Genomic DNA, 23,765 nt, shown 5'->3' with positions numbered 1-23,765 from the left:
ACAAACCCTAATCAATACAATGATCATCAATGGCTGCAAATATCACAAAATGAGAGACAAGAAGGCATTATGAATCTCCTCATGGAAGTACACAGTGCCATGTACATAGTCTTGTCAAAAAAAAAATCAATCCTTATCTAATCAGACATTTTAGATCTAACTACCAATATGCAGAAGGAACACAGGAGACAGAGGAAGATGTTAAAACACCACCATGGGGATGCCACCAGCAAGAACCAGACTAAGGAAAACTCTACAGGATAAACCAACTAGTTTCTTAAAAAACAAATAAAATAGAGAAAAGGAAGGAAAAAAAATGAAAGAAATTGCAAGTGAAAAAGAGAGGAAGAGGGACCATAGATTTAAAATGACTTGAAATAACCAGCTGCAAAGTAAGGCTTGGATCTCAATTCAGACAAACTTTTTAAAAATGAAATTTATAGGTCAATCAGAGAACTGTAACTAATTCGATATTTGATGATAGGAAATTATTGTTTGTTGATTTGGGGGGGCACGTGATAGTTTGGGGGACATGTTTTAAAAGGGGAATGCTTGTCTTTTAAAGACACATTCTAAAGTGTTTACTGGTGAAATCACTGATGTCTGGTATTTACTTCAAAATGTCGTGGGGAGCGACGTAGGTGCAGGTATAAAGGAAACAAAACTGACCACGAGTTGGTTAATTGTTGAAGTTGAGTAATGACTATATGGTGGTTCATTAGATTATTCTGCTTTTGTATATATATGAAATGTTTTTAAATTGTGCAGTAAACATGTTTTTAAATTGTGCGTCAAAATGATTGCACTAGTGTGAAAACTGCAATTAAGAAATCAGGAAGAAATACTGTCCTCCAAAACGCTGATGCCACTTGCGTGAGAGCGGTAGGATGAGTCATTTCCCCCTTCATTTCTACATTTTCTGTAATGTGTCTCTATATTTTTATAATGAGAAATTATGCATAATAAACCCTAGAGGGAAACAAAACCTCTATGTTTTTGCCGTCCTCGTCCGGGCCTTAAAAACTCATCTATTCTGTCCCCCACACCCTCCAGGTTTTTGCTAAGCTTCTCCCCATCTTTTCCAAGTTTAGATTATCCGGGTTCCGGGACTTCGAGGGTTTTGAGGAAAGCGAGTCAAGTTCCCCTTCCACCCGCCCGCTGGCTGAGCCGAGTCACACGCCACTTAGCGGGGCGACTTACAAGCGCGCAGCCTGAATTCGGGACCCGCCTCCTTCCGACACGTGGGTAACATCTACGCACGCGCGCGTAGTGAACCTACATTTCCCAGGAGGCTCTGCGCCTCGCAGGGGGACAGCCTTGGTAGCGGCGACTACATTACCCAGAGACACCTTGCGGGAGGCGTTGGCCGGGTACCGAGTGTACAACCATTGGCCCAGCGTCTGTCGGAAGCTGCGCGGTGATTGGCTCAGGAGCCCGTCAGTTACTGCAGAGCGCAGTTGAGTTTTACTGTTAGACTGCGTGAGGAGGGAGGGAGCAAACGCGGGGAGAGGGGCCGCGCCCTACGAGCTCGGTGAATGACCTCTACCTCCAGTCTGCTCGCCGTCAGCTCGGGAACTTGCACCCTCGCTCCCGGGGGGAGCACACAGGCACAGGTACTCACACGGGGGCAGGGACTGTACTCACACGTGTCACGCCTGACCTTAGAAGCATCTCAGGGACGCAGGAGGCAAAACCCCGCACACACCCGGGGCACCTGTGTGCGCGGGTGCCCAGCTCTCGGGCGTCTTCTCGGACTCGGGGAGAAACACACGCCTTGAGGCACACCTGACACCTGTGTCCTCACGCGGGGACATCTGCAGAGACCCTCAGCTGAACACATGGGCACAAACGCTCACCGCGGGGCACCTGCATACCCGAGCACCAGCGGCTTCCGCAATAAGAGAAGGGGAGGGGCGAAGGCAAATTCACACACACCCCACCCGCCCTGCCCCTCACACCAACGGATCCCCATTTTCTGGGTGCTGTATTATATATATCATGTATATAATCGTGTTTCATTTTTATTTTGTCTTTTTAGATAAATATCAAGGCTTATTGGTAGGAGAAGGAAATTTTGAACAAGCAGAAAAAGTAAGGCCACCGTTGGACTATATTTAACCAGCCCTTTATGTGTATAAGACTTTTACCTTTTTTACAAAACTTATCGTATATGGTATCTTGCATGATCCTCCCAGCAATCTGGGCTAGGCAAGGCAGACATCATTCCCATTTTCCAGAAGAGAAAACTGAGCCTAGGTTAAGTAAACCTGCCCAAAGTACATGGGACAGGCAGCACTTGAACTCAGGCTTCTTGATCTGAGGGCCAAGGTTATTTCCAGCTGTGCAAAGCTGCTTATTTATAGAAATGCCTCCTTCCCCCCACAGGCAGGAAACTGACACTGCGCAGTGTGACCTGAGCAGTCCCTGGGTAACTTTAGGAGAGGCTCTGCCTTTTGATCACCTGCCCCCATGTTTAAACTGCTCCTCACTGGTGCCTGGGGAGAAGCAGCTTGAGCTAATGACACAAAGAAGTTGGTGGGAAAGGCAGGGCTCTTCCTTTGAGAGTACGGCGAGAAGGTACCAAGAGATGGGCACATTCCTGGCAGGGGTCGGGAGGTTTCATACCATTAGACTTTCAATAAAATATTATTTTAGAACACTTTGCTGATAGAGCCCCATGGAAATGTCTTGTTAATTTTAAGGGTGTTTTGAAGCACTACTTTGGTACTTTCAGAAATGTGAGGGCTTGGGGCTGAGGGAGTGTTTCAGACAGAGTCCCAGGGTGGGTGAGAGGAGAAGAGGAATCAGTGGTGGGGCAGAGGTTGTCCTGTATGGGCACTGACTTCCCTGTTACTAAAGGTATTCAGGAACTAGGTTAGTTCTGAGGTCCCTTCTAAAATCATTTTATATTTAGTTTTAGTTGGGGTTTTTGGGGGCCATAAGAAATTCGAACAATATAGAATTGTCTAAAGAAAAAGGAAGAGATCTACCTACTCTCTTCCCTTGCCAACCCTTCCCCCAACCTAACCGACCTGTTGGTGGTAACCTTACCAACCTGTTGGTGTGTGTGTGTTGTTACAGACTTCCTCTTTGCTTTATACAACTGTACAGGGTGTATGTAGGTCTTACTGTTTTTCTTTTGCAAAAATGGGGTTATACTAGACATACTGTTCTGAAACCTGCTTTTTTTCATGTTTCAGTCTATTATGGATATCTTTTCAGGTGTGTGTATAGCTCTGGCTCATTCTTTTTTTTCTTACTTTCACTACAAAATAATTTATTGCGGCACACAAGCTTCAGCGCAAGCCTCCTATGTACAAGCACACATACTCCTGACTTCCCTAACTAGGGGACCCTTTTCTTGACCCTCGCCTTTTGGACTTCTATCAAATCTTTCAGATACTGGATCTCCATGGCCAGGGAATCTGCCCTCTCTTTCAGAGCCTTGTTCTTCTTTTCTAGCTCCTTACACTCACCAGTGAGGGCCTCCTGCACTGCCTTCTTCTTCTGGCGGTACCTAGTGGTTGCTGTCTTGTTTTGCTCCATTTTTTTCAGCTCCTCATCCAGTTTCTCACCTTTTACTTTTGTGGCTACCATCTTCTCTCCAGGAAGGTCGTAGGGTTTGGGGCAGGCAGAGCCACAGACGGCACCTGGAGGCAGCAGGCTCCTATTTGGAGAGCGCCTCCTGGAGCTATGCTGGGGAAAGTACAGATAGGACTCAGGGCTCTTCCAGATGCCACTATCATTATCTGAATGTGGCTCATTGTTTTTAATGGCTGCATAGTATTCCATTGCCTGGATGTGACTTAGTATATTTACCTATCCCTCTGTTGATAAGCATTTGCATTATATGCAGTTTTACAAACAGGGATGCAATGAGTGACATTTTACACACCCATGCTAGTATTTCTCTAGAACAGTGGTTCTCTTTTTTTTTTTTTTTTTTTTTTTGTGAGGAAGATCAGCCCTGAGCTAACATCCATGCTAATCCTCCTCTTTTTGCTGAGGAAGACCGGCTCTGAGCTAACATCTATTGCCAATCCTCCTCCTTTTTTTTTTTTTCCCCCCAAAGCCCCAGTAGATAGTTGTATGTCATAGTTGCAGATCCTTCTAGTTGCTGTATGTGGGACACGGCCTCAGCATGGCCAGAGAAGTGGTGCATTGGTACGTGCCCGGGATCCGAACCCGGGCTGCCAGTAGTGGAGCGCGCACACTTAACTGCTAAGCCGCGGGGTCAGCCCTAGAACAGTGGTTCTCAACCAGGGGCAGTTCTGCACACCAGGGGGCATTTGTCAATGTCTGGAGACATTTTTGGTTGTCACAAGGGCAGTGTGGTGTTACTGGCATCTAGTAGGTAGAGACCATGGGTGCTGCTAAACATCCTGCAATGTACAGGACAGCCCCCAACTGCAAAGAGCTATCCATTCTAAAATGTCAACAGTGCTGAGGTTGAGAAACTCTGCTCTAGATAAAAATGGAATTAGATATTTTTAAATAAATATATATATTTTTAAAACCCCAGTGCCCAACAAATTATGACACAGCTACTCAATGAAATATTATTTATCCATTAAAAATGATATTTATGAAGATCTTGTAGCAACATGGAATCACGCTTATGATATTCTGCATTTTAAAAGCCCTGTACAGGAAAAAAAACAGAAGGGAATATATGAAAAGTGTTAAGATGTTGGGGTTTTTTCCCCCTCTCTCTTTCTGCAAGGTCAGTATTACTTCTATAATCCAAAAGTTACGTGGCTTATAATCATTTGTTCATTCATTGTTTTTAGAGCCTTTGGGGTGTGCCAGGCACTGTGCTGATCTCTGGAGATACGGCTGTAACTGGGCTGAGTCCCGGCCCATATGGAGCCTACCTCCTGTGGGCTGAGAGGACAGAATACACATTAGCAAGTGCTGTGAATGCTAGAAAGGACGTAAGTACGTGTTCTGGAGATGCTGAGCCCTGGTGGATGAGAGGAGCTAGCCTTGGGAAGAGCGAGGGGAGTGGGAGTGGGGCTGCATTTCAGACACGCGGAACAGGAATTGCAGAGGCTAGGCCCGTACATAGGAACGCGAGCAGCGTTTTCTAGGAACTGGTCAGAAGCCCTGAGCCCACCCTGGTTGAAGAGACTGAAGAGTGGTCCAGGTGAGGTTGAAGAGGTCAGCAGGGACCAGGTGGGCTGGGAGCATCATTTCATAGCATAACGTGGCTCCACTGCTGTGGGTGGGCCGGAGGTGTGTGCAAAGAATGGGGAAGGGAAATGCAAAATGGCTCAGGGGTCACTGGGCTCTTCCTTTGGATCACATGAGCTTGTTAGAGAATCTCAGGCCCTGTTCCTGGAGCCAGCATGTCTGACAGTTCCCCTCAGCGCGCAGCTTGAGTGGGCTCTGCTCTTATGCTAACACAGCCTGGGACTCTACCTTAGGCAGAAGTTTGCCATAAAACCAGGCATCCTGGAAAGCCAGTTGATCTCTGGAAGTGAATGATTTCCTGCTAAGCCTGTTCATTCAGTCAGTCAACAAATATTATGAGCACTTACTATGGTGGGCTCTGTTTCAGGCACTGGAAATACAGGGATGGACAAATGAGACCAAGGCCGTGTTTTTTATGGGCTCACATTCTAGTGGGGGAGAGAGACAAGAAACAGATGTACAGAATAAATGTCCAGTATATAAATGCTATAAAGAAGAATAAAGCAGGGGGAGGGGATGAAAAGTGATGTGGGCGCTGTTTTAGATTGGCTGGTCAGGGAGGGCTCCTCTGAGGAGGTGATGTGTGAACAGAGACCCTAAGAACTTGCTCAGGTGTTGACTCCATGTCTCTTGATTTAGCTTGAAGCTGATGGACATTGTATGGGCCAGAGGCAGGGATGGTCGGCTATGACCCCAAAGCAGATGGCAGGAATATCTCCAATTTCGAGGTGGCAGTGGCTGGGTCTGTGTCTGGACTTGTCACTCGGGCATTGATCAGCCCCTTGGACATCATTAAGATCCGTTTCCAGGTACTCTTCACCCTTTTTACACATAATGGACTCTTGCCAAAGCAGTTCCTAGAGCTTGAAATTTTGTCAAGGAGAAGCTCTTCGCTGCCTTCGTTACCTTTTCTGAAATTTCTCCTTCTCACCCCACCCCTCCCCCTATTGTCCTGACCTTTTCAATTTTGATTCCTAGCTTCAGATTGAGCGCCTGTCTTGTAGTGACCCCAATGCAAAATACCACGGGATCCTCCAGGCCGGGAGACAGATTTTGCAGGAGGAGGGCCCAACAGCATTCTGGAAAGGACACATCCCAGCCCAGCTTCTCTCCATAGGCTATGGAGCTGTCCAAGTAGGTGGCAGGGGAACTGGCCAGACCCCGGGGGGTGGGGGGGTGTTGCTCAATGGAGGAGCACAGGTAGGGTGGGGCACACAGCGACGCTGCCTGGGGTAGGGCAGCAGGCAGCAGTCACCACACTTGTCACTTGTCTTAACTGGAAACCTACCTGACAAATTGAAGACACAGTCAGACATCTGTACCGTAGGGCTTCCCTTCCCCACGTCACCCCAGCCCCAGGGACTTAGCACCGACTGAATATTAGGTGTTGCACTAGGAGACTGTCTTGACACCATGCCCCTAATGGGTCTTGGCAAATGGCGACACAAATGCTTGTCATTTTTCAAAAGAGCGTTTTCACATCTGTGCTTCCTTTGAACTTCCCAACAGCATCGTGAGGAACGTAGAGCAGGTGTTGTGTGGATCACAGAGAGGTTGAGTGAGCTTACAGGCCCCACAGCCTGTAAGTGGTGGGGCTAGGGTTAGAATCGAAGCTTCTTGACTGTCGTTCACTCATTCGTTCAGCAGAGCACCAGCTTATTCCGTGGTGTATAGTATAAGGCTGTACGGTGGTAGGAGTGGTGCTAGCCGGCCCTTGTACAGCACTAATTGTGGGCTGGGCCCTGTTTTAAGCACTTTACATGTATTACCTCACAGCAGTCTTTTGAGGTAGGATCTGTTGTCGCTCCTATTTTACAGATGAGAAGACTGAGGCAGAGAGAGCTTAAGTAATTAACCCAACCAAAGTCACTAGCTAGAAAGTGGCAGAGCCAGGATTCCCACCTGGGCAGCTGGCACCCGACTAGTTGCTGCTTGCTCCTCCTATGAATCACAGCAATTGCCCAGGTCAGAGGCGCACCGGGTTGACGTGCCGCTGCCGTTCCATCTCTGCACCTGGCACACGGCTACTGCAGCCTGATGGCTAAATACAGCAACATGTGCTCTCGGGACCCCAAGCTGTCATGAGTTGGCTGGAGGAAGATCTGAGCCTAAGGGGGCTTACACCATGGAATATGGAATATGTGGAATTCTCCTGACAGAATTTCTGCCCCAGGGCAGAATGTTTCTCAGACATTGCCATTGCCAGCTGCATGGAGGGGGTCCCCTGCCGAGAATCGGATGGTGGCCATCTTTTCCCAGTTCTCAGGAAACGAAGTTAATGAGTAGAACTTTCTGATATAGAATTTTTCTTATATATTTTTCTTAACCCTTTGGGTATTTGGTTGTACTCAAATAGAGTATAAAATGACATCTGACCTTTGCACAAAATTATATGTTTATTATATTTTGTCACTGCTCAAGAAGATTTTCGTCCCTAGGACTGGGCCCCACCTGGGTCGCGGGTGGTGTATTTGGGGGTGTTTGTCAATGACTTTGTCACACACTCTTGCAGTTTTTGTCATTTGAACTGCTGACTGAGCTGGTGCACAGAGCCAGTGTGCACGATGCCCGTGACTTCTCGGTGCACTTTGTGTGTGGCGGCCTATCCGCCTGCGTGGCCACCCTCGCCGTGCATCCTGTGGACGTCCTGCGCACCCGCTTTGCAGCTCAGGGTGAGCCCAGGGTGAGTGGCTGGGCCAGAGACGGGGCGCCTGAGTAACATGTTGGGGAGTTGGGGGCTCTTTTCCTTAGAGGGAGCAAAGCTGGGAGAGCCAGGGGTTTTCAGTCCATTCATGAGTCCGTTTGTGAAACCTGTAACTGCTTGGCACCATGCAGGGTGCTCACAGCCTCAGAGGGGAGACAGAACCTGCAGGTGGGAAACAGAACAGATACCAAATGGTGGGCTGGACAGGGAAGGTGCCCGGGAAAGTGAGACTTGAGATCACATCGCTGCATTATTGTGAGTGTTTTTGGTTTCCACAAAGAATGGATTGGAGGAAATGGGGTAATTCAGTCAGACTCGGAAGAACTTACTGAGTGAAAGCGAAGGATTAAACCCTAAATAGACCTCCTCACCGTAATTTCTGTTTCCTGGACATACATAAGAATAGCATTTGGTGTGGGTGTGGAGGGTGGTGTGTGTGTGTGTGTGTGTGTGTGTGTGTGTGTGTGTGTGCGCGCTCAACCAAGAAAGAATAATTTTTCTACTTTCTCCCTTCTGCTTTAGGATATTGTTCATGGGGAGTGACTCTTTGCTTAAGAATTTGATCTAGGACCAGTTAAGAATAGCTGTGGTTTCAGTTCTGCCAGTTCTTTGTGTTGCTTGGGGTGGAGATCATGGGTTGGGGGAGCCCTTTTATTTAGGAGACATCCTGATGACTTTTTGGTTGAGAAAGACCAAGTCCCCTGGGAACAGTCTGGAAGAAAATGATTGGGGTATGAGAGCTAGATCACTCTGGATAACGCTTCAGTGGAAAGTAGAGGTTTAAGGTGACTGCCCTAGTGGAGAAAGGAGGTAAGGGGCCCTAGGAACTGAACAGAGAGATGGAGGGGAAGGGTGTTTATAGATGGAGAGGACAGACAAACCTCAGCAACATGGTGGCTGCTGGGATGAAGAAAGATGACTGGTGACAGCCCTTCAACTTCTCTGTTCTAGGTTTGCTATAATCCTCTTCTCTTACTTTCCAACCTTTGGTAAAAGTCTGTGAGAAGGAACAAGTGAAGACGATATTAAGAAAAGAGAATAGCATATTACCTCTCTGGCTTAGACCGTTGAGATGTTGGATTCTAGATTGTGGGACAACCGGGAAATTGTCTGTGTGTGACAGTGAAGGGAAGAGACCTGTTTAAAACTGCAAACTCTCTACCTTCCTTAGATGAGTAGCATCCATAGTGTAAATCCTCACCTTTAAAATTTTTTCTTAAAAAATCAAAAATCTATAAGGTGTACAAAGGTTAAAAAGACAGGTAGTTTTTCATGAATTGTAGTGAAAAAACACCACCAGCTGCCCCCCTGATTCCAATCCCCAGAGACAACCACTTTTAATAGTTGTAGCTGTTTCTTCCATTATTTACTTGCTAATTCTAAGTAACATGCTTATACTTCTCTCTCTCTCTCTCTCTTTCCTTCCTGTTTTTAAGTTATAGACAGTGACTACTGACTGCTACTGTGGAAGATGAGGATTTACCTCTTTTACCATCACCCTCGTGTGTGTGCCTGTGCTTCCTCCCCGATCTGATTACAGCACAACTGACTAATAGATTTTGGTTAAATCAATACTCAGTGTTGATGCTATTAGGATTATGTAAATATTGTTACTGCTGAGCCTTGAAATATATTATGATTACATTTTCTTTCATATCTTTGTCTTTCCTGAAGTTAGCGATTGCCTTGTATTTTATTTGTTTAGCTTTCTACATGCTTATCACAAATTCACCTTCAAACACTCTCTCAATAGGGTCAGCCTGTGGTTATCAGTCCCATGTTATCATGGAGTGCCCCCCACTCTGGCACCCTTCACCCTCTGGCTTCAGTCTGGACTGTTTGCTCTAGGACTATTGCCAGCTGTTCTCTTAGGAATTCTCTTCTTGGATCCTATGTCTTCTCTTTCTTGATTAATCCCTTGTTTTGGTGGAGCACATCCTGAGGTGTAGCTTCCTTAGAGAAGCGTTGATAGAAAATGTCTTTATTTTACCCCTACACTTGACTGATGATTTGGGTGGAGAATTTTTTTTTTTTTTTTTTTTTGCCAAAGCCCCAGTAGATAGTTGTATGTCACAGTTGCACATCCTTCTAGTTGCTGTATGTGGGATGCGGCCTCAGCATGGCTGGACAAGCGGCGTGTCGGTGCGCACCCGGGACCTGAACCCGGACCGCCAGTAGCGGAGCGCGCGCACTTAACTGCTAAGCCATGGGGCCGGCCCTGGGTAGAGAATTCTAGGTAGCTCTCAATGTTGCTGAAGAGAAGTCCAGAACCATTCTGATTACTGATCCTTTATGTGAAGCTATCCCCCTCCCCCTCTTGGGAGTTTTCAGAATCATTTCTTGATCCCTGGCATTCTAGAAACTTATCAGTGATGTGCACTGGTGCGGATCTCTTTCATTCATTGTGAATGGATCCTTTAGTGTGGACACTCATGTTCTTCATGCCTGGAAAATGGTCATGAATTATTTATTCACAATTGCCTGCCCTCTGTTGTTTTCTTTTCTTTCTCTCTGGAATTCATGTCATTTGGATGTTGAACATCCTGGATTGATCCTCTAATTGACTTGTCTTTTCTCTACCATTGTTCAGCTCTCTTTGTCTTTCTGGGATGTTTCCTTACTTTTATCATTTGGACCCTCTATTGAATTTTAAAAATATTTGCCAACGTAAGTTAGTTCCTAAGAGCTCTTTTTAGGTTCGTTTGTTTTAGTCAGGTTTATTGAAGTATAACTTAAATACACAGTAAAATTCACTCTTTTTAGTGTACAGTTCTGTGACTTTTGACAAATGCATACAGTGACATAACCACTGCCACAATCAAGATATAAAACAGAGGTTCCATCACCTCCAAAATTTCCTCCTGCTCCTTTGTAGTCAGTCCCTCTCCATCGCCAGCCTTCATTAACCATTGGTCTGTTTTCTCTCTTTTTTTTTTCCCCCGAGGAAGATTCACCCTGAGCTAACATCCACTGCCAATCTTCCTCTTTTTTTTTTTTGCTGAGGAAGATTCACCCTGACCTAACATCTGTTGCCAATCTTCCTGTATTTTGTATGTGAGCCACTGCCACAGCATAGTCACTGAAAAATGAGTGGTGTAGGTCTGCGCTAGGGAACCGAACCTGGGTGGCTGAAGCAGAGCATGCCAAACTTAACCACTAGGCCATGGGGCCTGGCCCTCCATTGCTTTGTTTTCTGTCTAAAGTTTTGCCTTTTCCAGATTGTCGTATAAATGGAATTATGCCCCGTGTAGTCGTTTGAGCTGGTTTCCTTCACTTGGTTTATGCATTTGAGATTGGTAGTGTGTGTGAGTAGTTGGTTCCTTTCTGTTGCTGAGTAGTTTCCACTGAATGGATGTATCATGGTTTGTTAGCTCAAAGATATTGAGGTTGTTCTCCAGTTTTTGGTGACTGTGAAGGAAGCCACTATAAACATTCACATACAGGTTAGTGTGTGAACATTTCATTTCTCTTGGGTAAATACCTAGGGGTGGGATTGCTGGGTTGTATGGTAAGAATGTTTAATTTTATAAGAAAAAGCCAAGCCATTTCCTATGTGGCTAGGCCATTTTGCATTCCCACCAGCAGTTCCAGTTGCTCCTTATCCTCACCAATACTTAGTATTATCAGTTTCGTATTTTTATTTTATTCTGTTAAATTTTAGCCATTCTAATAGGTGTGAATAGGTTTATCTCATTGTGGTTTTAATTTACATTTCTTTAATGATGTTGAACATCTTTTTGCCTGCTTATTTGTCATCTGTATACTTTTGGCGAAATATTTGTTCAAGTTGTTTGCACATTTTTCTATTGGGTGGTTTGTTGTTTGTAAAATTTTCTGAGTCTGTGGCTGTCTTTTCATTTCCTTACAGTATCTTTTTTTTTTTTTTTTTTTTCCTGCTGGGAAAGATTCGCCCTGAGCTAACATCTGTTGCCAATCTCCCTCTCTCTTTTTTTTTTTTTCCCTCCCCAGAGTCCCAGTACGTAGTTGTGTCTAGTTGTAAGTTCTTCTGGTTCTTCTATGTGAGCCACTGCCACAGCATGGCAACTGCCAGATGGGAACTGAACCCAGGCCACCAAAGCAGAGCGTGCCGAACTTTAACCATTAGGCCACCAGAGCCGCTCTCCTTATAGTATCTTTTGAAGAGCAGATGTTTTTAATTTTAATTTTGATGAAGTCCAATTTATCAATTTGTTCTTTTATGGATTTTGCTTTTGGTATTTTATCTAAGATAATCTTTGCCTAACTCAAAGTTACAAAGATTTTTCTCTGAAGAGCGCTTTCTTGTTCTTTGAATCTTTTGATGTTAGTGCTGTCGAGTCGATTCCGACTCCTAGAGCCCTGTGTACAGCAGAGCGGAACCCTGCCCGGTCTTTTTGCGCCATCCTCTCACCTTCCGGCTCTGTATCAGACAATGCTCTGCTGCTATTCTTAGGGTTTTCATGGCCAATATTTTTCGGAAGTGGGTGACTGGGTCCTTCTTCCTCGTCTGTCTTAGTCTGGAAGCTCTGCTGAAAGCATGGGTGACCCTGCTGGTATTTGAAATAGCCGTGGCATAGCTCTCAGCATCACAGCAACACACAGCTGCCACAGTATGACAACAGACGGATGGGTGGTGTGGCTCCCTGACCAGGAAACGAACCCGAGCTGCAGCAGCAAGAGCACTGAATCTTAACCACTAGACCACCAGGGCTGGCTCTGTGAATCTTACCTCTTTTTAAAATAGATCTTCTTTTATCATGGAGGTGATGCCTTCTCTATGGTCTGAGAATATTATTTATAATTTTGTGGGCAGTTTCTTTTTTCTTTAGTTTTCTTCTGCTTTCTATACTGTCTCTTCCTTACAAATGATTTCTCCTGCCCCACATTGATCATTTTGGTCTGTTTTTGTGAAGCGTTTCCTCAAATGTCTGGTGACCCTTGGCTGCCAGCCTGGTGTTAAGAGGGGGCACAGAAAAGCAGAGTGGGACTCTGGGTGTGTGGGCGGGCTTGTTGCCCGATGGCCTTCCTCTGAGGCCCAGCCCTTTCATGGAATCCCCAGGGCAAAATCCTTCAGTGGCTGCCAGCGTCTGGGAGCCAAGTGGTGAGGAGCGGCTGGCGGTCTCCCCTGCTCTGTGTGGACTTTCCTTCAGTCACCCCCTCTCAGGGCGATGCTCCGCTGTACCCACGGCAGGGCAGAGTCAGCCCCTGTGGTCCATTGTGAGGAACACGTGTTTAATAGAAGGGTGCTAAGAAAAACCAATGGCCTGTAGTCTTCCTGCATAGAGATCGCCTGTTGACAGTTTCAGAAAGGTTAAATATATGCACATGGCAAAAAACCCAAGTAACATCAAATGGTAATAGTAAGTCTCCCTCCTCCCTGGCTCACCTCCCACCCCTTGCCGCCCCGTTTCCCTCTGTGGAGGTGATGATCGCTGTTCCTCCTTCTTCGGTATCCTTGGTGGGGGATGATCTCTGCATACAGTTTGTTTCCTCCACAAACACTACACCCGCTCTTCTGCATCTTGCTCTGTCCCTTTAACTATGTATTTGGGGGATTATTCCCTTTCAGTCATGTAGGTTGCATCATCCTGTTCTAACAGCTACACTGTGTTCTTGTGAGTGTGTGTGCATAACTGATGTAAGCAGCCACCTGAGGTTGGACATCGCATCTTTTGCTGCTCCGCAGGATGCTGCAGTGACCGTCTCTGGACACGTACTTCTATGCCCTCAGGCAGATATATCAGTCATATAAATAGCGAGCAGAGGAGCTGCTGGGAAACTCCACCCTGGGGATTTTTGTCCAGCATTTTCTTTGTCCTCTTGGCAGGAAAAGTAATGCTCCTGGTAGCTGGGTTTTTAGATGAAGGGGAATATATGATATGGGCTTAAATTCCCGTACCGCGCTCACTCGAGTTGCATGTGTGGTGTCCAGGTCTATAAATCCCTGCGAGATGCCGTGGTGACCATGTACAGGACCGAAGGCCCCTTGGTCTTCTACAAAGGCTTGAACCCCACCTTGCTCGCCATCTTCCCCTACGCCGGGTTCCAGTTCTCCTTTTACAGCTCCTTGAAGCATGCGTATGAGTGGGTCATGCCAGCCGAAGGGAGGAAAGACGGTGAGACAGCCCTCACACGAAGGGAACCTGGGTCTCCATTCCACCCCACTCCCAGGCCATAACATCTCGTTCTGAATCACGGAGGAAATAAAGTTTTCCTGTCAGAAGCTGAGACCCCCCCAGTTCTCTGAACCTGGCTCTGTAATGCAGCCCACAAAACAAACAAACCCAGCTGCTTACAGATGCCTTTACTTCTTCCAGTTCTTGCCACACCCATCAGTGGCGTCATCGACATTTGTTTCCAACTATGGCTCATGGTTTGCATTTTTGTCAGAGCTCCACCCTGCAGACTGCCTGGTTTGGGTTGTGTGTATTGTTTGGGGAGCATGGGGAGGAGGGTGGGCAGGCCTTGCACTGAGTCCCACTTCGGAGCCCGGCCGCAGGCCCTTATTGCCTCTGGCGGGGTAAAGGCTCGCACCCCTTCTGCCACCAGCCTGACCAAGTGCTGTCCCTTGTCATTCTTGCCGAGTGTGGCTGTGTCTGAATCTCTCTCTCCTGGATTAAATTCCTCTGAGATGAAGGTTGCTTGTGGGCTTTTGTTTTATGGTGGAGGATTAGACCTCATGACTCTGAAGTTGTCTACCCTAGTTGTCTCTCATTTTTTCCCTTAATCCCACTTCTCTGGTTCAGGGAACCTCAAAAACCTGCTTTGTGGCAGTGGAGCTGGAGTCATCAGTAAGACCCTTACGTATCCCCTGGACCTCTTCAAGAAACGGCTGCAGGTCGGAGGGTTTGAGCAGGCCCGAGCTGCCTTTGGCCAGGTGAGCTGTCCCCCGGTCCCTGCCCCTCACTGGGCACATGAAGAACCAGGTCAGTTCCTGCCCATTGGGCAACAGCGCTTTGACCCCCGGCCTGTCCCCAGGGATCCCCAAGCACATGGGAAAGCCACACGCAAAGCCCTGTGTATAGTAGGCACTGTGGAAAGATCCAGGCAAAGGAAGCTTCACAGTGTCTGCTCTTAAAAAGTGTCCAGTTCAGTTTGGGATGAAGAGTATACTCATAGTAGAAAGGTCCCCAAAATATTAAAGAACATGGAGGAGACTCGTTGGTGCATGGGATGCTTTTTTTATGCTGTAGGTATTCCTGCAAAGGAGTGAATTTGATCAACTAAATTATATTTTAAATGCACTAGAAGAGTTTGTCATCCAAAGAATCCCTGTTGTAGGTAATTTTGTAATGTTAATAGACATTCCTTAGTTGGCTTCGATTTTCACATATTGGATTTTCATTCACGCCTTTTGGCACACTGATTTTGTGAAAGGCCTCTGTGGTGGGCAGTGGTAGAGTAGGGGTGGGGCAAGGGTGGGTAATCCAGGGCCTTCCCCCTGGGACCTGGGAACCTGGGATGTCAAGGCATGAAGAAATATGCCTGACAGATGTCAGAAGAGAGGGACACCATGGAATGGGAGACAGGGAAGAGAGAGAGCGCTCCTGACTTGGGGGAAGAGAAAGAATTGGGTTTATATTTGTAAGATATTTTCTTTCTAGAAAACTTTAGGGAAGTCAGATAGACAAAAAGAAAGATAAAAATCACCTGTAACTCCACCACCACCCACCCAGAGATCATCACACAGAATCTTTGGCTGTAGTTTTATTTCTTTGCATAAATAAATACATGTGTACATTTTAACAAAAATGGGGTTGTATACAAGGTGTTTTTTTTTTTTTTTTTTGGTGGGGAAGATTAGCCCTGAGCTAACATCTGTTGCCAATCCTCCTCTTTTTCCTGAGGAAGATTGGCCCTGGGCTAACATCTGTGCCCATCTCCCTCTACTTTATATGTGGGACGCCACCACAGCATGGCTTGACAAGCGGTGCATAGGTCTCAGCCTGGGATCCAAACTGGCGAACCCTGGGCTGCCGAAGCGGAGCGTGCAAACTTAACCACTACACCACCAGACTGGTCCCTATACAAGGTTTTATAACCTCCATTTTCCACTTGCCAACTTGTCCTGAAGAGACAGCTTGAATTTGAACAGGGAGAGTTGGTGAGAGCCCAGGACAGAGGAGGGAGGCCCTGTTCCTGATGGAGACTAGTGTGAGCCAGATTGGCTGGAGGTGGGCGGGGCCCGTGGGAGGACCAGTGGGGGATAAGGGCGGGTCAGGGAGGGAAGTTGAGGCCAAATGGTGGAATGCCTAGGCCATGGAGCTTGGACTTGATTCTTTATAATGTTGTTGTCATCATCGTCATCATCATTGGGAGTGACTGAAGCTTTTGGAGGGGAGCAAGGCTTGAGTAGAGCTGTGCCTTGGGGACACGGGTCTGGCAGCAGTATGTGGTCAAGTGGAGAGGGCCAGGCTGTAGGGGTGGCACTGGTCAGGCTAAGAGCTAAGAAGGGGCAGATTCAGATCTGCTGCTCAAGGGGGACCAGGTGGGATGGGGTGAAGGGTCAGAGGTGCCTCTGGGAAGAAGGTCCAGAGCTCTCACTGGGTCCTTAAGAGCCACAGTCACTGAGAGCCTCCTGGGCAGGAAGGAGCTCTGTCCAGTGCTGATTTCCCGGCACTTCATCTGTTAGGTCTGAATTAGCCCACTTGGAAGAGAAAGAATGAGGTTAATGTATTCTCTGTCTTTTTTGCATTCATTCCTTCATCCAGCAAGTATTTATTGGAAGCTATGATGTGCCAGGTGCTATGTTGACAAAAGAATAGAGCCAGTCACCTCCTCTCTCCTTAACTGGAGTAACCTTCCTCTCCCCAGGTTCGAAGCTACAAGGGCCTGCTGGACTGTGCCAAGCAGGTGCTGCGAGAGGAAGGCGCGCAGGGCTTCTTCAAGGGCCTGTCGCCCAGCCTGCTGAAGGCTGCCCTCTCCACCGGGTTTGTGTTTTTCTGGTACGAGCTCTTCTGTAACCTCTTCCACCACATGAAGAAGGCAGACAGCTAGCCTTGAAGGCAGGAAGGGTGGCCTGAGGTCTACGGTGTCGTGTTGCACTGAGAGGTGCTGCCTGTTCCATTCCTTCAAGCCAGCTGTCTCGAGCTTGAAGAGCTGTTGGGAGCAGGGCAGCAGCTTGATCCCACCAGCTTGGACGCCACCAGAATGGCAAGGGGTTCCTCCAATCAAGAGCACGGGGAGAGCGCAGGACTTGGTCTGTGGGGTCCCAACCATGCCAGTCGGAGGAGCTTGAGGTTGCTTCTCCTCTGTTTAGCCTACGCTTGCTCTAAGGGAAACAGCTGTCATCCTGCACATATTCACCCCGTCTGCCCAGAGAACACTCCTGGCTCTGGGTGGGGCTGCAGCTTGAGTGTGAGGACGGGGATCAGGCCCTTTGCAGGGGTCTGGTCCCCACACTGGGGCTCTTATTCCCACCAACTTATTTAATAGACATTAAAGCTAAAAGCACATTCCTTATCTTACTCCTCCATCTTCCCTTCCAAATCCCTCCTCACATAGTTTGAGGGAAGGGATCCCTGCCTTCCACAAATTCCATTTTTCTCAGTAGTTGCCTTCCTCAGGCAGCTTTGCTTCTGGTTCCGGGGCAAGAGTCCAAGCTGAACTGGTCACTTTATAAACACCCTGTGCCCAGATCTTCGTGTCTGTAAATGTCCCACTCAGGCTTCTCTCCCCCTGAGGCAGGACTGGTCATGGCCATGGGCCTCTAGGGAAAGCAGATACCAGCAGCCCCGCAAGAAGGGGGGAGATGCGCTGATGGGCAAGAGGTGTGGGTAAAGTTAGCAGCCCTTGTCCCCAGTCTACTGGGATCACTCCTCTTTCACGGGGGCTGGGTTAGCCCTCTTGGGTGGGTGGGAGCTTACAGCTGGGCCAGTTGGCATCAGCTGTCCGCTCAGGGTGTTCCTCCTCGGCTTAGCATGGTGCTGTATGTATCCTCTGTAACCCGAAAAGGGCCACGCTCTGAAGCAGCCCAGTGAAGGGGCTGGTAGAAGGAAGGGGTTGGGCAGACAGCCTGGTGAGGGCACATTTGGTGCCCTGGGGAGTTGTCAGAGCACAGGAACCCACAACAGATCTTCATCTAGGCATAGAGGGGAAGGGGAGAAGAAAGTCTGCAGAACACAACTACTACCCTTTCCACCCCAGTGCTCCCCACCCCCGAAGGGAGCTTGGTCTTCAGCGTTGGTTCTACAGGGGGAGCCAGGCTGGAGTCCCATGCAGGACTTCCACTCCGCCCCCACCTCTGGACTCTAGCTCCAGCCTTTGCACTGACTCACGAGGAAGGCAGCAGCTGGGAGCAGGCCTTGTGTGGGTGACATGGCCCTCGCTCCCCATGGATTCTGGGCTCCTTCTCCCAATGTTACTGCCCCATCTCTGGCCTGGGGGCTTGTGTTATGTCTGGGACCCTGAATCCTGAAGCTTCCCTCCTCTTGGCTGCTGATTATGAAGGTCCAGGCTGTGGCTGGAGGGCACTCCAACACCCACAGGGTTTGGGGCCCTCAAGGCCTGGGCTTGGGGCTGCTAAGAGGCAGCTGCCTGAATGTATTTTTTATAAAATTCAATTGAAGTAAACTTGATTCTCTTCATCTCTCCTGCTCATTGGTTTCTTTTGCTGCAGCTGAGAGGTCTCTTCCTCATCCATTGTCTGTGACCACTTTGGTGGCTCTTTTAACAGGGGGAGAGAACTTTGGCAACAGGAAACCGCCATCCACACTTCTTTCTTGTCTAAGCCATGGGAAGAGGCAGTTCTTTTCCAGCCCCTTCTGTATGCCCTCCTGCAACCCAGGGCCAACCTCAGGGATGGATGGCCCTGTCTGGGCTGCTGGGCCCGCACTCTCCCCCAGCCCCAGCCAAGAAAGAACGGGCCAGGGGCTTGCTCAACTTTAGGGTCACTCCCAGCTCCTCACTCGTCAGAAGTTGGCAACTGGGACCCTCTCTTGGTCTGGCCCATTGATTTCAACTTACTTTACCTGTATCGTTTGTACATTGAGTAGGAGAGGAGGTTAGTGGGACTTGATCCAGCCGTTACAGCCCCCCTGCCTTCTCTACCTTAGGGGATGGGAGTGGGGGCCACACTGCCACCGCTTGTGAACTCCAGCCCTTCCAGCCATCTTCTCTGCCTCCTCCCCGCCTCCCGGACACCCCCATTCCGTGGTCCTGGGTGCGGACCACGCCCTCCACAGGTTTCTCCCACGCAGAGCGGCTGGGCCGAGTCTCCTCTTCTGACCCAATTTTAACCTGAGCCTCTGGCGTGAGGGCGTGGGGGGGGGGCGCGGTGCCACCGCTTAAGACTGAGGGCTTCAGGCGGGCGGAGGAGCAGGTCCGGCCCTGCGCCGACGAGCCGTTGTGGTCCTGGACAGACCCGGGGCGAGCCGGGTGAGGAGAGGGCAGGGCTGGCGAGGGCAGGGTCGCCGGGGCTCCGGCAGGGGGCGCTGGCGAGGCCGCCCCGCCCCGGCGCCGCGCTAGGAAATGACCTAAGCGGTGGCAAGGCGCGGCCGGCTGCACCAGCAGCGCCGCCGACGCGGGGCGCGCGCACCATGCCCGCCGAGCTGCCTCCCGGCACGCGGGCGCGGCGCTGGCCCGGCAGGTGGGTCTCGGCGCTCACGCCCCTTCTCCCGCCCGTGGGACACTGGACGGCGGCGTCCGCTACCGGCCCTGCGCCGCTGGGAAGGGCGTTCCGGGCTTAGGGAAGCTGCCCGGGTCTGGAGACCCCCAAGGTCGTCTCCTTTGACCGGGGGGACGCACCGAGTCCGGAGAGGGGACTCTAACGGGGACTACCTCTGGAGGACACGTCATCCCGCTCCCCTCTTTACAAGGAAGGGTCCAGAATGGAGCTCAGTAATTGGGAGTCCTGACTGGGCAGGGCCGGGTTCTTGCCACTTGGGAGGCCAATTTAACCAGTCCATCCTGGGGAGAAGCTGGCCAAGACGGGGGGAGTTCGGGCTCGCCCGTCCGTGGGGCGGCAGAGAAGGCTCCTGCACCCACCCGGGCAGGCTGGCCCCAACCCGAGGGCTGGAGGGGTGGGTTTTGTGGACTGCGAAGGACTCGGACTGACGCTGAGGGAGAAGGTCGGGGAGAGAGGCTTGGAACCCTGGTGAGACAGAGCTGTCCGCAGCTTAGAGCCCCCAGCCTTTTCACTGTCCCGGAATCGTGCTGGGCCAGCAGCTTCCAGGCCGGTTTATATAGGTAGGGCAAGTGTCTAATATCCACCTATCTACACCCCCAGCTCAGCGCACGCCACCGCATCCCAACCTGGGTATCAGCTGGGAATAAGTCTGCCTCCTGTTGGGACAGGCACATTTCGCCCTTCATCTCTTTACTCTTATGTAATCCCAGAAACTACAGGGGTTCCTAAACTGAGCAGCAGGTGCCTGGCTGGTGGCCAGTCTCCACCGGAAGCCAAGCTTGGTGGACTCTCAGCCAACCACTGAATGTCATGAACCTCCCAGGAGCACCTGTCCCAAGCGCTGGTCAGCCCCACCCAGGGCCTGCAGGACTGGGAACCCCGGCCCCATGCTGCACACCTGAGTCCTCTCCCTTCGCCTCTCCTCCCCAGGTGCTGTCATTAGTCCCACCCCAGTAAAGAGCTGCTGGGGCTGGATGGTCATGGGGGAGCCTGGTAGAGAGGAGTATAAAATCCAATCTTTCGATGCAGAGACCCAGCAGCTGCTGAAGACAGCAATCAAAGGTGAGCATGGGGAGCCCTCCTGAGCCTGGGTCCAGTGCTGCAGAGAAGGGGCCAAGGGGACAGGACTAGAGGACTGAGCCCTAGGCCAGGAATGCCCAGCCCTCTCCCTTCGCTTTCGGAGGAGTCGGCAACATAATTCTCAAACTGGAAGACAAGCTACATTTAGGCCAATATTTGGGAGTATGAATCAGAGTCACCTGTCAGACTGTAAAGCCTTTTTTAAAGTTTAAGTACCCATGAAAGGGGTAGGGCACAGAGAACACAGTTCCTGCCCCTTAAGTCCTTATATCGGACCTGGTTTTTGCGTTGCTGCAGTCAGCTCTCTTGAATGTGCAGAGCTGCCTGACTTGGGACAGAGGATGGAGTGTTCTGCTTGGCAGAGGAGATACAGTAATTGTCCTGGACCGATGCCTTCCTGCAGCACTCAGGACAGAAGGTTGACTCAGCTAACAATTAGCAATGCCCATCAAGTGCCAAGTGAGCCTATGGGACGGGAGGCCCTGCCTGGCCCACTTTTGTCAGGGGTTCATGTGTGTGTATTATAAGAACACTTTCTTCCATAAAATTGCTGTTGAAGACATTGTTTTTTGGTGCTTCTTCCTCAACCTACTGGCAGGAAAAGATGTGTGTCCTAAAAAACTAGCATTTTTACTTTGATTAGTCTCTAACAGCCACATTATCTTCCATTTCCTCTGACTGGGCCACCAGGAGGCTCACAGCTAGAGCTGCTCTTGTGTGGGGTTACTGTCCCCCTTCCCTGTTTTCTGGTCTCTTTCAATGTAAGCATATAATGGGAGTGCTCTTTGCTCTTTTGTAAACATCTCAAATCCTTCTGAAAAGCAGGTAGAGGGGCCGGCCCTGTAGCCTGGTAGTTAAGTTTGCGTGCTCTGCCTTGGCAGCCCGGGGTTCACAGGTTTGGATCCCGGCATGGACCTACACACCACTTATCAGGCCATGCTGTGGCAGGCATCCCACATAAAATAGAGGAAGATGGGCACAGATGTTAGCTCAGTGCCAATTTTCCTCAGGAAAAAAAGAAAAAAAAAGCAAGTAGAGGCAAATGTGATAATTAAACAGCTCTAGACTCCGTGCCTATCTTTACCCTAGATCCAGGTGCTGTGGACTTGGAAAAAGTGGCCAATGTGATTGTGGACCATTCTCTGCAGGACTGTGTGTTCAGCAAAGAAGCAGGACGCATGTGCTACGCCATCATTCAGGTTGGGTGGGGTTGGCAGAGAAGAGGGGAGATGCTTTGAGGAAGGTGCTTCAGGAGTGGGCAGAGACCTGGCCAGCAGGGGAGAGATGCAAAGGGCTTCCCTCAGAGGCAGAGAAAGGAGTAGGACAGGCGGGTCCTCAGCCGTGGTAGCTTGGGTGGGGTTACAATGGCACCGCCCCCAGCCACTCACCGTCTTTTCCCTGACTCACAGGCAGAGAGCAAGCAAGCAGGCCAGAGTGTCTTCCGGCGCGGACTCCTCAACCGGTTGCAGCAGGAGTACCAGGCTCGGGAGCAGCTGCGAGCTCGCTCCCTGCAGGGCTGGGTCTGCTATGTCACCTTTATCTGCAACATCTTTGACTACCTAAGGGTGAGGCCCCAGCAGCCCCCCTGTGCAGCAGAACGGCCTGTCTCCCACAGCCACTAAGCCAGTGCTCTGGCCCCCGCTCTCCCCCTACAGGTGAACAACATGCCCATGATGGCCCTGGTGAACCCTGTCTATGACTGCCTCTTCCGGCTGGCCCAGCCCGACAGTCTGAGCAAGGAGGAGGAGGTGGGTGGCCCTGGCACGGAAGGCTGTGGAAGTGGGCAGTCTTTGGCTCAGCTCAGAATGCCAGCACACTGGCCATGGAGGCTTTTGAGGGCATCACTTCCTGGGGCGGTAGCCTGATGGGGGCATTTAAGGCCTGTCAGTTACAGGACAAGTGGCCAGGTCTGGAATTGATCCAGAATAGAGAGCAGCCAAAACCTACTGGCTCAGAGGCTTCCTTCCCAGCAGGAAAGCCAACCTATGATAGGATACATCTGTGGATACAGATGGCCCAGAAACCAAACCAGGCTCAGGCAGTGTGGAGGAGGTAGAAAAGTGGAGTTCAGAAGAACAGTTTGGGGGCCAGCCCAGTGGCATAGTGATTAAGTTCGTGCGCTCCACTTCGGCGGCCTGGGGTTCACAGGTTCAGATCCCGGGCACAGACCTCTGTACCGCTCATCAAGCCATCCTGTGGCAGCATCTCATACATAAAATAGAGGAAGATGGGCACAGATGATAGCTCAGGGCCAATCTTCCTCAGCAAAAAGAGGAAGATTGGCAACGGATGTTAGCTCATGGCCAATCTTCCTCACCAAAAGTAAAAAAAAAAAGCACAGTTTGGAGACAGGGCCTGAGTCCAGCCTGGCCCAGATGAGAGACCTCAGGCAAGTCCCTGAACTTGTTGCCTTTCACATAAGATGTAGATAATACCCACTGGGTGGCGTGAGGATGAAGTGGGGAAATGTGTGTGCAGGGCCACACGCAGTGCCTAGCAAACAGCAAGCACTCAGTAAATGGCTGCTCTGTGTGATAAGCTGGCCCTGCCTGGGGTCACCTCCCCCTGCCCCTTTGCAGGTGGACTGCCTGGTGCTGCAGCTGCACCGGGTAGGGGAGCAGCTGGAGAAGATGAACAGGCAGCGCATGGATGAGCTCTTTGTCCTGATCCGGGATGGCTTCCTGCTCCCAACTGGCCTCAGCTCCCTGGCCCAGCTGCTGCTGCTGGAGATCATTGAGTTCCGGGCAGCTGGCTGGAAAACGACCCCAGCGGCCCACAAGTATTACTATAGTGAGGTCTCTGACTAGGCCTCCTGATCAGGCTTCCTCACCAGCAGCACTGGCCTTTCTTCTACCCACCTCCCAACCTGGAAGTGGAGTCTGCCTCTCCCAAAGACTTTTTCCCTTCCAGACTTTCAACAGTTCCTGAGATGTTTCCCACTTACATGGTGGTCCTGCCCTGAGCACGTTCCCTTCCCCCATTCAGGGATTGGGGAAGACACCAAACAGACGTGCCCCCACTGTCCCATCAGCCTCTCTCTCACGTCACCTTCCACCAGGCAGAGAAAGGCAACTCCTAACAACCACTGCACTGTGTAACCACCAGTTCAATAGCTGTTTCAGTGCCTCAGTTTCCCCATCTGTAAAATGGGTACCCATAGCCATTGGTGGGATGCTTTGGGAT

The 23,765-nt window shown here is 49.8% G+C and overlaps 2 protein-coding genes across 5 annotated transcripts; both read left to right on the top strand.

Moving 5' to 3' along the window:
- The first annotated feature begins 1,488 nt into the window (after positions 1-1,488).
- On the top strand, positions 1,489-18,462 carry SLC25A19 (solute carrier family 25 member 19). 3 transcript variants are annotated; one of them, XM_087441580.1, is made up of 9 exons: positions 1,489-1,613; positions 2,039-2,091; positions 4,791-4,934; positions 5,833-6,002; positions 6,172-6,327; positions 7,706-7,876; positions 13,809-13,992; positions 14,623-14,753; positions 16,691-18,462. In XM_087441580.1, the coding sequence occupies exons 4-9, from the start codon at positions 5,871-5,873 to the stop codon at positions 16,871-16,873; spliced, it is 957 nt and encodes a 318-aa protein (XP_087297706.1). In that variant the 5' UTR covers positions 1,489-1,613; positions 2,039-2,091; positions 4,791-4,934; positions 5,833-5,870; the 3' UTR covers positions 16,874-18,462. The 3 variants fall into 3 exon arrangements, with proteins under 3 accessions (XP_087297706.1, XP_087297708.1, XP_087297707.1); XM_087441582.1 differs by lacking the exon at positions 16,691-18,462 and adding an exon at positions 15,070-15,277; XM_087441581.1 differs by lacking the exon at positions 2,039-2,091.
- An 895-nt stretch (positions 18,463-19,357) lies between these two features.
- On the top strand, positions 19,358-23,748 carry MIF4GD (MIF4G domain containing). Of its 2 annotated transcripts, XM_004432750.3 has the most exons (6): positions 19,358-19,463; positions 20,433-20,564; positions 21,672-21,781; positions 21,992-22,147; positions 22,238-22,330; positions 23,162-23,748. In XM_004432750.3, the coding sequence occupies exons 2-6, from the start codon at positions 20,477-20,479 to the stop codon at positions 23,387-23,389; spliced, it is 675 nt and encodes a 224-aa protein (XP_004432807.1). In that variant the 5' UTR covers positions 19,358-19,463; positions 20,433-20,476; the 3' UTR covers positions 23,390-23,748. The 2 variants fall into 2 exon arrangements, with proteins under 2 accessions (XP_004432807.1, XP_087297711.1); XM_087441585.1 differs by lacking the exon at positions 19,358-19,463 and having other exon boundaries at positions 20,158-20,564; positions 22,238-22,361; positions 23,073-23,748.
- Positions 23,749-23,765: the final 17 nt, after the last annotated feature.

This window comes from Ceratotherium simum, chromosome 16 (genome assembly GCF_057802395.1).
Source record: "Ceratotherium simum simum isolate JZ-2026a chromosome 16, ASM5780239v1, whole genome shotgun sequence".
Lineage (NCBI taxonomy): Eukaryota > Metazoa > Chordata > Mammalia > Perissodactyla > Rhinocerotidae > Ceratotherium > Ceratotherium simum.
This window is presented reverse-complemented; position numbering and strand designations above follow the sequence as displayed.